The sequence below is a fragment of the Hemitrygon akajei genome, chromosome 10, assembly GCF_048418815.1.
Source record: "Hemitrygon akajei chromosome 10, sHemAka1.3, whole genome shotgun sequence".
In the NCBI taxonomy this organism is placed as follows: Eukaryota; Metazoa; Chordata; class Chondrichthyes; order Myliobatiformes; family Dasyatidae; genus Hemitrygon; species Hemitrygon akajei.
In genome coordinates, this window is record NC_133133.1 from 43337037 (window position 1) to 43352200 (window position 15164).

Sequence of the window (15164 nt, forward strand, 5' to 3'; positions counted from 1 at the left end):
AGATAGGGCAAGGGGAGTAGCTCAGTACAGCAAGGACAGAAAAGCTTTTGAGGACAAGTTGTTGAGGTATTTTGCATTTTGACTTGAAGGGCAAATTCTATTTCTTTCTCCACAGTTACTGTTTCCATTGGTGACATTTCCAGCAGCATTGGCAGTCTATTGTTATGGTAGGGGGAGTAAGTTACTTAGATTCATTGATGAAGTTGGATTCATTGCACAAGTGATGAAATTAAAATGACTAAGCCAAAGTCTCTGAAATAACCCCCAAAATGGTAAATTCACCGCTTAAGAACAAACGCTGTTGTCACATACCTAATCTTTACATCAGTTTCAAATGTAGATGCTTCACATTCTACAGTCTCTTTGAAAGACATCAGGGTGTTCTCCGGTGCCAACTGGAAATGCAAAGTTATGACCACATGAGATGTCCAGTATCCACTCAGTGTCAGACACCCAAAACTCAGAAACTACATGAGTAAGATGATGCTCAGTCTACTTTTCCTACATTTTGTATTATGCATTCTTAGTTTATCAGAATGTTAGGCAAAAGTTAGGCACAGAGTAAAGCTCCAAAATAACACAGGAATTATACAGGGTAAATTTTACTCAGAGCAATGTCTTCTTCCATCACCATCTATTCCCCCTTAGTTCCTTTGCTTATAAAGTGCAATATCAAAAGAAGATCTTAACTCTTTATTAGCAGAATCAGAAGGTCTGAGGTGAAAATAATCTGGGTAACTTAACTACTGGTATATAGACTAGATCCCTCTGATTCTGAAGTTAATGCATATGAGTTGCTCATACTTACCATGGGTGCTCCTCGGTGCCCTATCAGAGCTGGTTTCCGTGCCAATTTTGACTTTTCAATAATACAAGGAGAGGAGATTGCAAGAGGAGTTAAATAAAGAAATATCACCAATCCAAGATAAGATATGAACAAGACAATCTGGAAAACTAAAATTAGAAATTAAAATTAATGATACAGATCCATTGATTAGAATCTTGGTTTTGTAACAGTAAACAAACACACATTTCAATACTTACAGAAAGATTTGAGGGAAATTTACAAAGTTCAAAGTGAATTTATTATCAAATTACATATACTTCACCATATACAACCCTGAGATTCATTTTGTCATAGGCATACTCAATTAAATCTATAATAGAATCAATTGAAGACCGCACCAACTCGGGCGTTCAACTAATGTGCAAAAGACAATAAACTGTGCAAATACAAAAATAAGTAAATAGTAATAACACATAGATAAGCAATAAATATCAAGAACATGAGATGAAGAGTCCTTGAAAGTGAGTCCATAGGTTGTGGGAAAATTTGAATGATGGGGCAAGTGAAGTAGAGTGAAATTATCTGTCCCTTTTGGTTCAAGAGCCTGATGGTTGAGGGGTAATAACTGTTCCTGAACATGGTGGTGTGAGCACCATGGCTTCTGTACATTCTTCATGATGGCATCAACGAGAAGAGAGAATATCCTGGGTGGTAGGGGTCTCTGATAATGAATGCTGCTTTCCTGCAACAATGCTTCATGTAAATGTGCATTACATGTGATGGAGTGGGCCATAACCATTACTTGTTATAGGACTTTCCCTCCAAGGGCATTGGTGTTTCCATCAAAGGCTGTGATGCTGCCAGTCAATGTACTCTCCACTACACAACTATAAAAGTTTGTCAAAGCTTTAGATGTAACGTCAAGTAATCATAAACTCCTAAAAAAGTATAAGTGTTTCTGTGCTTTCTTCGTAATTACACTTAAGTGTTGGGCCCAGGAAAGGTCTTCCAAAATAATAACACTAAGGAATTTAAATTTGCTTGCCTTCTTAACCTCTGATAAGGACTAGCTCCTGGACCTCTGGTTTCTTCCTCCTGAAGTTGATAAGCAGCTCCTTGGTCTTGCTGACATTGAGCAAGAGGCTGTTGTTATGGCACCACTCACTCAGATTTTCAATTTCACCACCCGTATGCTGATTTGTCACCATGTTTGATTTGGCCAACAACAGTGGTGCCATCAGCAAACTTGAATATATCATTGGAGCTGCTCTTAGCCACACAGCCATAAGTGTAAAGCAAGTAGATCAGGGGGTTAAACACCCCCTTGTGCTACATCTGTACAACAGGAGATCACGGAGAAGGTGATGTTGCCAATCCAAACTGACTTTGATCTGCAAGTATGGAAATACAGATTCCAATTGCATAAGGAGGTATTGAGTCCAAGATCTTGATGCCTATTGATTAATTTTGAGGGGATGATGGTACTGAATGCTGAGCTGTAGCTGATACAGAGCATTCTAATGTATGTATCTTTGCTGTCCAGATGCCCCAGGGTTGAGTGAAAAGGCAATCTGCGGTTGTCAAGTTGCTCCAGGAGGCAAAATGGAGCGGATCCAAGTCACTTCTCAGGCAGGAGATGATATGTTTCATCACCAACCTCTCAAAACACTTCATCACTGTGGATGTAAGTGCTACTGAATGATAGTCATTGAGGCAGGTTACCATGTTCTTTTAGGCACCGGTATAATTGAAGCTTGCTTGAAGCAAGTGGCTACCTCAGACTGCTGAAGTGAGAGATTATATATCTCAGTGAATAATCCAGCCAGATGATCAGTGCAGGTCTTTAGTACTTGGCTAGGTACCCTGTCTGGCCTGAGTGCTTCTCGTGGGTTCACCCACCTGAAGGCTGCTTGCACATTGGCCTCAGATACTCAGCATTGGGGGCTGTGGGAGTTCATGTTTTGACAGTCAAAGTGAGCATAGAAGACATTGAGCTCATCTGGAAGCAAAGCCCTTTTGTTGCCTATGTAGCTTGATTTAACTTTATAAGTGATGATAGTATTCAAGCCCAGTCACAACTGTCAAGAATCATTTGTTGATTCAAGCTTAGTCCAGAATTGTAACTTCACCAATGAGATGGCTTTTTGGAGATCATGCCTGGACCTTTTGTAACTTTCTTGGTCCCCAGACTTGAAGGACTCTGACCTGGCGCTCAGCAGATAGCGGATCTCATGGTTCATCCAGGGCTTCTGGTTGGGGAAGACTCTGAATGATTTTGTTATGACATACTCATCTACAACTGTCTTAATAAAGTCCATGACAACCATGGCGTATTCATTCAGATCCACAAATGTGTCCTTGAACACTGCCCAGTCCACAGACTCAAAGCAATCCTGTATCTGCTCCACTACATCCTGGAGCCAACTCTCTGTTGTCCTTGTCTCTGGAGCTTTGCTCTTTAGCCTCTGCCTGTATGCAAAAAGGAGAAGGTTGGCCACATGAGCAGATTTACCAAAATATGGTCTGGGCATGGAACGGTTAGCATTTAATGGCCAGAAAACCTGGAAGCCATAGCCACTGCTGAACTTAACCTGATTAACATTGTTGGATTCCCTTTTTGAACTGCTGTGCTGTTGTATCGGATGAACAACCCTGTATCATGTCCACAGCTTGCAATTAGTTGAAAGTGTGGGAAGGAAAAATGTAAAGATTGTGGTTGGACATCAAAGTGATATGGTATTGGATAATTATTTGAGAAGTGGAGAGTACCAGCAGCGACTAAGGGAGTTTGTGTGCATCAGTGACTATTCTCGTCTGTTAAGCTGTAAGCAAATAGGAGATAGAAGGTTTCAGCTTTTCTTTTCCATAAAGGAAAGGTTGAAAACTTCAATCTCCTGTTAGTTGTCATATTTCTTGAAGCCCTGGGTCATAGAGATGGCCAACATTAAAGTGTACACACAAATAAAAATTCTAGATATGAAACTTCTTTTAAAATATGGAATCAGCCATGAGTGAGTAAGACACCAGCAGTTTTTTTATTTTTAAACTTTTGACTCTCCCCTTCTCCCACCCTGCAGATTTGAAACTGATCATTATCCTGATTCCACAAGATATGAAGGACAATTGCTGAGCCTTATTTGTCTCTTACATGTTTCTGATGTCAAAACCATGAACACTTCTCATAGTATAATCCCATTCAGAGTCATATAACACTAAAGAACAAAAACAGACACTTTGGCCCACCTAGTCAATGCCAAACTATTAATCTGCCTAGTCCAATAACCTGAACCCAGACCATAACCCTCCATACCCCTCATATCCATGTACCTATCCAAATATCTCTTAAATGTTGTAATCAAACCCCCATCCCCTTTTCCTCCGACAGCTCATTCCACACTCTGTATGAGGAAGTTCCCCCCATGTTCCACTTAAATATTTCACCTTTAACCCATGACCTCTAGTTCTAGTCTCACCTAACCTCAGTGGAAAATACCTGCTTGCATTTCCCCTATTTATCCTCCTCATAATTTTGATACCTCTATCAAATTTCCCCTAAGAGTTCTATACTCTACACTCTAGGGAATAAAGTCCTAACCTATTCAATCTTTCCCTGTAACTCCGGTCCTCAAGTCCTGGCAACATCCTTGTAAATTTTCTCTGCACTCTTTCAATCTTATTGACATCTGTCCTGTAGGTAGGTGACCAGAACTGAATACAGTGCTCCAAATCAGGCGTCACCAATGTCTTGTACAACATCAACATAACATTACATCTCTTGTACTCAGTGCCTTGATTTATGAAGGCCAGTGTGCCAAAAGTTTTCTTTACAACCCTGACTACATGCGATAGAGTCATATAGAAAGTGTAACCTGTGATTCTATGTAGAATTTCTAAAATTTCCTCCTCCAAAAGTACAAGTAGTAAAAGCAGTCATAAAAATAGAGATTTTCTAATCACCATCAAGTATAAATTGAGTGTAAGCCTTTTGTTTAGTGGCTGCAAACCAGGGTGAAGGATTGAATGCCTAAGCCTCACAAACCCAATAGGTGGCAGTAAGGATATGATCTATAAAAAAAATTGGTTGACATCCAGCAGGATAATTGTTGGGAAAATCATCTGCATTATTGAAAGGTCTCGTATGAAAACAGACATTTTGGCCCACTGTCAAACCACCCACTTACAATAACCACATTAATTCTGTTCTCTGTTCTCCCCAGATTCATGAGAGAGCCTCTGTATGGTGATATTTCCTTTTCTGAATCAGAAACATTGTGTTCAATGTCCACTCAAGACAATGCTGTAGGCAGAAAATTCAAGCAAATTTTAAATATTTCGTTGACATTCTGGGATCACTATTATCAGGTAATGTAGGCGTACCCCTTCCCTATCTTCTACATGGAAAGTTGCACAGGATTCTCCAGTCTTTGTTGTGTTTCATGTTAAAGAAAAGTATATCTTCAAAAATAAAAATCCATGATAAAGGAACCAGAAGCCATTTACACTTTAGTTTCCCCAAGAAGTCAAAATGTTAGGACTTCTCAAAAGAAAAACATGATGCATACTAAAATTGAAGAAGTTGGAAAATCACTTGCATTATTCAGTTGATGTTTTTGATGTGCACTTCTAAAACGGCACAACTCCCAAAACGGAGTACAAAAGTTAGAATACGTAAACACTCAGAAGTCTAAATATCAGACAAACATTGTGCTTAGATCTATCCTCTTGGGAAGTTTAGATTGTAACTTCTTATTTTTAATTTTTGACTCCTATTTGTTGACTTTTATCTCATTTTCACATGCACATTACTCACCACGTTTTTTCCATTGGAAAAAGTGTTTGGCCATCAGCCAAGTCACAATGGTAAGAGCAGCAACAGCACCAAAGTGAATGAAAGGAGCTGTTACCTGCAAAAACAGAAAGTATTACTTAAAATTCTAAAGTTAACATCTTAAGTCAAAATTAAAACCTTAATTCAAAGCAAAAGCAAATAAACATAGTTTTCAAGTCCATTTACTCACAACTTCCACCCTTAAAATGAGTTATACCACAATCTGTGTGCAATTTGGAGAGAAGTGTGATTTCTGAACATGCAAGAAATTTGCAGATAAATGGCAAAGAATCATATGCAAAAGTGGGAGTGTTTCTGTAGGAAAAGTGTATGGTAAACCTGTTATGCCATATTTCTCTATACAATTGGGCTGAAAAGGTTGGAGTGTTGTGGATAGGCTAGAGGGTTGTCAGAGGTTACAACGGGACATCACTAGGATGCAGAACTGGGCTGAGAAGTGGCAGATGGACTTCAACCCAGATAGGTGTGAAGTGGGTCATTTTGGTAGGTCAAATTTGAAGACATAATATAATATTAGTTGCAAGACTCTTGGCAATGTAGGGGATCCGCAAGATCCATAGGACACTCAAAGCAGCTGCTCAGGTTGAAGGTGTTGTTAAGAAGGCGTATGGTGTGTTGGTATTCATCAGCTGTGAGACTGAGTTCAAGAGCCGTGAGGTAATGTTACAACTATATAAGACCTTGGTCAGACTCACTTGGAGTACTGTGTTAGTTCTGGTCACCTCACTACAGGATGGATGTGGATACTATAGAGAAGTGCAGAGGAGATTTACAAGGATGTTGACCGGATTGGAGGGTGTACCTTATGAGAATAGAGTGAGTGAACTTGGCCTTTTCTCCTTGGAGCGACAGGGGATGAGAGGTGACCTGATAGAGGTGTATAAGATGATGAGAGGCATTGATCATGTGGATAGTCAGAGACTTTTTCCCAGGGCTGAAATGGCTAACAAGAGGGGGCATAGTTTTAAGGTGCTTGGAAAAAGGTACTGAGGGGATGTCAGGGGTAAGTTTTTCACACAGAATGTGGTGGGTGTGTGGAATGCCCTGCTGGCAGCAGAGTTGGGAGCAGATACAATAGGGTCTCTTAGATAGGTACATGAAGCTTAGAAAAATAGAGGGCTATGCGCTAGGGAAATTCTAGGCAGTTTCTAGAATAGGTTACATGGTTGGCACAACATTGTGGGCTGAAGGGCCTGTAATGTGTTATGTTCTATGTTCTAAATCATTTTGTGACAGGAGTCACCTCTTCTATGTTTGGTTAGTCTGTAGCTTAATTCAAATTTTGAGTTCTTGTCTGGCATATATGATTAGGGAATTCAGGATCCAATAGGGCTGCAGCTCATCACTAAAGGGTAAAATGTAATGCCAGAGAGAGATAGATTCATAGTTTATAATGGGACATTAGAGACAAGCTGCTGGAGCTGATGATGGCGATGATGAAGCTACATCAAAAGCTGATGGCTCTAGTTAGGGAAGCAGACTGTACAGCAATAAAAGGAATAGGAAATCAATTAAATTAGTTAATTAAACATCACTGGTTTCTCATCTATGACTAAATGAAGAAAGGGTTATTGACGTTCTGAAAAAAGATTGGTTAAAACTGTTCCTCATTCATGTTCACTTTTTTCATCAAACACAGGAAATATCTAAGTTGGGAACTCCCACTCTGAGAAGTATCATTCTTATTGCTTTTGAATGTCTCCACAATAGAACAAACCGATCGCCTTTTCTGTGTAGTGTATCGTATGAACATTGGATGGCGCAATTTTCCTGCTTGCGAGATTGGACCCAATAGAAGATAATAAAACCGGAGGTGACCACCACTACTGGGGTGATGTCAATAGCATGGAGGTGGAGATTTATACGTTACTTTCAAATGACAATTTCCTAACATTATTGTATTCTAAAAATAAGTACACATCGCCCATTACAATATGAAGATATTTTGGATATTTTCAGGATAGTAATTAACTTTTGGTTTACAAAATTTTAGGTAATCAGATACCAATAAACATGGACTGAATGTAATTTCATGATATTCTCCCAGTTTATGAGGCTGATAAGAAGAAACTATCTTTGACATTGCGCTTGGGAGTCCTTATTGCCTGTGATAGCACTGTCTGCAGTGCAACTGATAATTCCATTCAGCAAAAAGTGTTGATGCTGCCATTCTTTCTTTGTTATATAGGTGATATGACAAATGTCTTGTAAGTGAGCACAGCTATGAGAAACTTTTCAGCTTTAGAAGTGTGAAGTTGTATAGGAAGAACCATTTCTGATCTCGTCGTTACTTGCAGGTCATCATCTGGAATTAGATGTTGCAAGCCTATCATAGCTTGTCTGTTAGAGCAGGATTTATAAGCACTGCTTCTTCTGACATTGTTAAATTACCTTGCATATAATGAGGTTGGAAATGTATCTAATGAAGTGGAGATGGCTGGAATCTCCCACATTCATATATTATTCAATCTTCAGAAGTTCAGTGCATTCAGAATAATGTCAGGCTTTCAAAGCAGCAATCAAGTGTATTGAAGGAAGCTTTTGCCCAGAAAGCAAGGGTTCAAATAGAGGGCCAACAGCAACTAACACATAAAACTAAATACAGCAAGAGATCATTTTTGAAAGAATATTCAAAAAAATCTGCATTTTTCTTCAACTGTCTATTTAAGAAAACAAGCTTCTGATGTTCACCAGGCACTTTCTTTGAAAAAAGCCTACTGTTTGGATTGAGACTTTCTAGGATATCTGAATTTAGAAGCATACATTCTGGCAAAAGAACAGTGGCTTTATTCCATATGAAAATACAAAGAAGCTTCTAATTAGTTCAGTGCCCAGCTTTTGGCCCAAGCATAATATGATCCTAGAGAATGCTGCCAGTGGGAAACTGCAAAGTTTGAGGGTATCTGACATGACTCTGTAATTTGGCTCCAAACGAAGAAATTGAAAAAGAGGACAAACAGAAAACTCACTTGAATAGACATGTGTATTGTGTCCCATTCTTCCTTCCACATTATTCTCATGACAACCATCAAAATTAAGATAAGCAAGGCAGAAATAAACACGGCAACCTGGAGAATAAGGATAGAACATCAATATGGCAGTAATTAACTTGGAAAAGAGACCTATGGAATTGTTGCAGGATTTCATATACCCCAGGCACTATTTTAGGATATACTTAACATTCCTAGATGAAAGTAAGGGATAGAAATTGGAATGGCTTTATTTTTGGTGCTGTCCATAAATACTACACTGTGCTCTGAAGCTAAATCAGAAGTCAGCAACAAAATAGTAGAACAGCAACAACAATTAGCTTTAAGAAATTGTTATTGTGTTTTAACACCTTTAAGAGGCATCGAAACCAAACATGTGCATTTCACACTTACTGCTGCTACCTGTAGAAACAGCAATGATATCTGTTTGCTGAAACTCAGGAAGTAGTGCAAATGATGTAGTCTCTCTATGTCGATCTGAAACCAATCAACATGGAGAGTGGGGTGTAGAGGTGGGGGAGTTGATTGTTCCAAGCTCCTATAATCTGCCACATCTATCTAGTTAAGATCAATCTGTCAACTATGGTTACCCTTGGACTGTAACAACAGTTGCTCATAGATTGTCTCCACTCTTTATTTCCTATGCCTGTCATTGTTCACTTTTTCCATCTATTTACTATGTAATTACTTGTTTCTACCTTATTTTACAAATAATTTAAAGTTTTAAATTCTTTGTAAAATAAGGTTTGTAATAAACTGGATCCACTGCAATTTGCCTATCACCACAATAGGTCAATAGTGGATGTGATCTCATTGGGTCTTCATGCGGCCTTAGATCACCTGCGACAGGCTGCAGCTCAGCAATTAATATACGGTAATCATTCCTACAATTCTGATCAAAAAGCTCCAAAACCAAGGCTTGTGTACCTCCCTCTGTAGCTGGATCCTCGACTTCCACACAGGAAGACCACAGTCTGTATAGATTGGAAAAAACATCTCCAACTCACTGATAATCAACACTTGTGCACATGTGCTTAGCCCACTGCTTTACTCTCTCCACACCCATGACTGTGGCTAGGCACAGATCAAATGTCATCTATAAATTTGCTGATGACACAACCATTGTTGGCAGAGTTTCAGATGCTGAAGAGCAAGTGTACAGGATTGAGGTAGATCGACTGGTTGAGTTGCAGAATTAACCTTGCACTCCACATGAGTAAGACCAAAGAATTGGTTGTGGACTTCAGAAGGGATAAGATGAGAGAACACACACCAGTCCTCATCAGGGGATTAGTAATGGAAAGGGTGAGCAACTTCATGTTCCTGGGGGCCAGCATCTCTGAAGATCTAAATTGGGTCCAGCAGTTACAAAGAAGGCACAACAGCAGCTATATTTCATTAGGAGTTTGAGGAGGTTTGGTACGTCACCAAATACACTTGCTGAGCAAAGGGCGCTGAGTAGGCTACGGTCAATTATGGAAAACTCTGAACATCCTCTACATAGCACCATCCAGAGACAGAGAAGCAGTTTCAGCGACAGGTTACTATCGATGCAATGCTCCTCAGACAGGATGAAGAGGTCAATACTCCCCAATGCCATTAGGCTTTACAATTCAACCGCCAGGACTTAAGAACTTTTTAAAAGCTATTATTAATGCTTTTTGAGATAGTGATTTAGATGCATATCATATTTTTTACTGAGTTAAGTATTGTATGTTATTAGTTTTGCTACATGGGACATTGGAAAAAAAGTTGAATTTCCCCATGGGGATGAATAAAGTATCTATCTATCTATCTATCTAATTTCTACAGATGTACCGTGGAGAGCATTCTAACTGGCTGCATCACCAGCTGGTATGGGGGTGGGACACTGCACAGGATTGAACTAAACTGGAGAGCTGCTTACTCAACCAGCTCCATCATGGGCTCTAGTCTCCCCAGCATCCTGGACATCTTCAAGGAGTGATACCTCAAAAAAGGCGGCATCCATCATTAAGGATCCCATCACCCAGGACATGATTTCTTCTCATTACCACCATCAGGGAGGAGGTACAGGATCCTGAAGGCACATACTCACCATTCAGGATTAGCTTCTTCCCCTCTGCCATCAGATTTCTGAATTGACATTGAACCCATGAACATTACCTCACTACTCATTTTTTCTCTTTTTGCACTAATAATTTAATTTAATTACTAAATATATGTATATATATTTATTCTAATGTACAATTATTTTATTACTATGTATTGCAATACACTGCTGCCAAATAAAAACAAATTTCATGACAAATGCTGGTGAAATTAAACCTAATTCTGATTCTGACAATAAGTCCTTCCTGGATTCCAATTGATGACTTGTTCAATAGTAGGTAATAGTTGTTTCTAGTTGTGAACTAAGGCTCATTTGCAGTCAAACATTAACTTAAAACTTAGAAGTGACTCAAATATCAATTACCTCAGCATGTTACAATGATCATCCAGAAGGAGTTAGCTCGAAAATTGGTGTTTATTCTGGTGTGTCCCTTTAAGGTCTGGATATAAAGATTGCACATGCAAAGAATGTAAAAATGGTGTATGCTGAGATCTGCAAGAACTTCCAATGTAGTATGGAATGCTGGACAAGATTGTCTTATGAACTTGATGACTGAAACTTCTGTACTTTATTCAGCCTTAACAAATAGCATTGGGGTTAACTGCAAAGTTAATTAAATGCCAAAAAATGTTGTGAAGCAAATTATAAAAAGCTGCCACTGACTCTACTATGATATAGCATCAGACAGCCAAGATCTCTGCTTTTAGTGGTCACTGAGAAACTATTGCAAAAACAGCGGTATATTTTCAACTCAAGACGATGTGAGAATTGGAGATCACTTTGTAGTTGGTCAAACATTCAAGTAATACTAACCAATTTATTTTATATGGTTTACATCATGGATATCTCAGCTGATGGGCTGATATTACTCATGTTCTATATGGTGTATACTACAACCGCGTTGATTAGACACAACACTCAATGTTCCGGGTGGGTAACAGGATCGAATTCAAGCCATTTTCATTCTTTGTTCTTAATAAAGTCAAGCTTCTTTTATATGTCGGCTTGTGTCTTACAGCAGTAATGCCCTGGTTCATATTTTTATTGATATGCTGTATGTATTTCATTTTGGCAGTTCTGTACAAGCAGTCTGTTCTGTTTTCATGCTTGTTTGGGTTACAGTTGAAGATCAGAGATGAGGAGAAATGTGTGCCACCAATTAGGACGGTTGGATTAAGGGGATGATGAGGGACACTAAGGTTGGGCTTGGAACTTTTGCTGGAGAGAAGTTGGGGAGAACCGGTCGTAGTGTACAATCCGGTGGGAGACCTGTTCGTTTGAGGTGGATTGCGAGCAACGTTTGGAAGGTGGTGTGTGACAAATTATTTCAAAGTCATGAGGGCATGACCATTTTGGTGGGGGAGAGTGTAATTCTGTGGCTCATATTTTCACTGCTATGCTGTATGTATTCTATTTTGGCAGTTCTGCAAGAGCAGTCTGTTCTTTTTTCATGCTTGTTTGGGTTACTGCTGAAGATAAGAGATGAGGAGAAATGTGTGCCATGCAATTAGGATGACTGAGGGCCCAGCACATGAGTGACAGAAAAGTTCAAGATGAGCTCCGACTTGTGCACGTTTGACGATTTAATTGGAATGGGTCCTTTTCTTTTCGTTATTCTTTACTAACCCTTTATTTAAGATTCATAAATATAATTCCTTTAATCGTATGCAGTGCACTGTCTATTATTTTGTGGCATTAATTTGTAACAGGGTAGCAAATGACACAGCATTTGAGAATGAGTGTGCCTCAATCTCACGAGTTTGGCAGGGCTGGAGGTTGTCTTCCCTAGACTTAAGCAGCCAAGGAAACCAAGGTGTTTCACAGTGGGGGTATCGTCCAGGATGGATTTTGTTAGACACTGTGTGATTGCCCTGAGCATTCATTCAGTGGGTTGTGTGGTTAATTAAGTCTGTGTTAAACTATTGTTCGATAAAGTGATTACGATACATGGTTATGGTTGCTTCAAAGGTGGAGTGGAGGTTTCATATAATGGCGGGCAAAGACTTTGTTCTAATTCAGACTAGCACTGGCAAAATGGCAGTAGAACTACTTGGTACTATTGGGGCTCTGGGAGAGGAAGGGCTGTGGGCTGTCCATACTTTGTGGGAGGAGGGGAATAAAGATGAATATGCTGAGTCAGAAGCCAAGTTTTCCATAGCTGGAGGCAGAGACTTTAAAGACAAGTTGCTCTCATTTCTGCAGAGCGAGGGGAAGGAGTGGTCTGAGATAGAAGGTCAAATGAGTCCTCCAGAGAGGGCTGAGCATTCTGAGTTAGTAGCGGCCCTTACCTCCCTGGCAAATAAATTACAAGTTTCCCAGGTTCAAAGTCCCAGCTATCACAGGCTCGGCCTTTTCTTAGGAACGAAGCCCAGCCCTAAAGGGGAAGAGGACTATGAGACTTGGGCAGAGCAGACCTCTCAGTTGCTGGATGAGTGGCAATGCTCTGATGACAGAAAAGGCAGTAATTGGTTGAAAGTTTGAAGGGGCTGGCTGTTGATGTAGTGAGATCCGTAAAGACACAGGACCCCTTTGCCACCTCTGTGGCCTACATACAAGCACTAGAAAAGATGTTTGGCATGACAGGAAGCCCAACAGAGCTAATGACAGATGACAAATTATTTCAAAGTCACGAGGACATGACCATTTTGGTGGGGGAGAGTGTAATTCCCTGGCTCATATTTTCACTGCTATGCTGTATGTATTTCATTTTAGCAGTTCTGTAAGAGCAATCTGTTCTGTTTTCATGCTTGTTTGGGTTACTGCTGAAGATAAGAGATGAGGAGAAATGTGTGCCATGCAATTAGGATTGTCAGATTAAGGGAAGGTTTCTCTGGTGAGGGACACTAAGGTTGGTCTTGGGTCTTTTGGTCGAGAGGAGATGAAGAGAGAAGACACTGGGGAGAACCAGTGGTACCATATGATCCGGTGGGAGACCCGTTTGTTCGAGATAGATTGTAAGCGACATTCGGAAGGTGGTGTGTGCTTTCACGTTGACTGAGGGCCCAGCGTGTGAGTGACAGAGAAGTTCAAGATGAGCTCCAACTTGTGCACGTTTGACTGTTTAATTAGAATGGGCCCTTTTCTTTTTGCTATACTGTACTTTACTAACTCTTTAGTTAAGTAAGATTCATAAATATAATTCCTTTAATCTTATGCAATGTACTGTCTGTTATTTTGTGGTATTAATTTGTAACAGGGTAGCAAATGATACAGCATCCACACAAACCAGGGTTTGGGGTGGGATCGAGCGTGTCTCAATCTCACAAGTGTGGTGGGGCTGGAGGTTGTCTCTCCTAGACTTAAACAGCCAAGGAAGCCAGGGTGTTTCACACGTAATGGGAGCTAGTTGCCATGTCAAACTACAAGTCTCTCACTGCAGAATAAACAACCACTAATAAGCATCTGCAAACAAAATAGTTATGTCTTGGCTTGAAAGTGTCGACTGTTTATTCCTCTCCATAGATACCGCCTGAACTGTTGAGTTCCTCCAGCGTTTTGTGTGTTGTTCGGGATTTCCAGCATCCAGCAACTTTAGTGTTTCTGGTCATACATCTTGTCATTTTACAGTTGATGGTGATCTCCAGTATGGTAGTTTTGGAAGAATAAACATAAGAGACAAATAGTTTGACTGTTTGTAAGGTGCAGCATGCATACATAAATAGTTAATTTGTATGACCCTCTATTCAATTAATAAAGTCCTTGTGAATTGACCATGCCCTTACATCAAATCCAAGTACATGGTCCTGTATCTTGTTCTTTCTCTTCCTATTTTTCTACCTCCTCCTCCTGCTCGGGTGTCTAAGGTCAATGATTGTACACATACAGTAATTGAAGAGAACAACATGAGAGAATTTCAGCATTGAGCAAAGGTCAAAACAAAATTTCTGAGCAACTCACAATGATTCTGTTAGTAATAAAGAGCTCATCAAATTGTTCAAGGCTATGATGTGTTTGGTGCAGTGGTCAGAATTGTAGTGTGTTGGTGGGTTGTCATTTTGCCAGTTTTGAGGCACTTTTCCCGGACAAACTTCATATATTGCCAATTTACCAGCAATCAACATCAGTTTTATTAGTACTGACTTACATACATGATTTTTTTTTGTTTTGCAGCAGTTTGACTTTGCCAAGAGCTAAAGATTACAAAATAAATAAATAGTACAATAAGAAGGAATTATGAAGTAGTGCTCATATTATAAGACCATAATACATAGGAGCAGAATTAGGACATTTGAGTCTGCTCCACCATTCAATCATGGCTGATCTATAATCCCTCTCAACCCCATTTTCTGCCTTCTCCTCATAACCTTGACACCCTCACTAATCAAGAACATATCAATGACCACTTTAAATATAGCCAATGACCTGGCTTCCACAGCCATCAGTAGCAATGAATTCCACAGATTCACCACTCTCTGGCTAAAGAAATTCCTTATGGGTTCATGAATT

The 15164-nt window shown here is 39.7% G+C and overlaps 1 protein-coding gene across 3 annotated transcripts in view; it reads right to left on the reverse strand.

Moving 5' to 3' along the window:
* gdpd2 (glycerophosphodiester phosphodiesterase domain containing 2) overlaps positions 1-15164 on the reverse strand; it is a 79828-nt gene that overhangs the window by 15513 nt on the left and 49151 nt on the right. For all 3 annotated transcript variants that reach the window (XM_073058139.1, XM_073058137.1, XM_073058138.1), the window contains exons 6-9: positions 8606-8704; positions 5598-5691; positions 809-954; positions 313-395 (exon numbers count right to left, since the gene is read on the reverse strand). In XM_073058139.1, coding sequence (XP_072914240.1) covers positions 313-395; positions 809-954; positions 5598-5691; positions 8606-8704 — 422 coding nt within the window. The remainder of the gene's footprint in view (positions 1-312; positions 396-808; positions 955-5597; positions 5692-8605; positions 8705-15164) is intronic.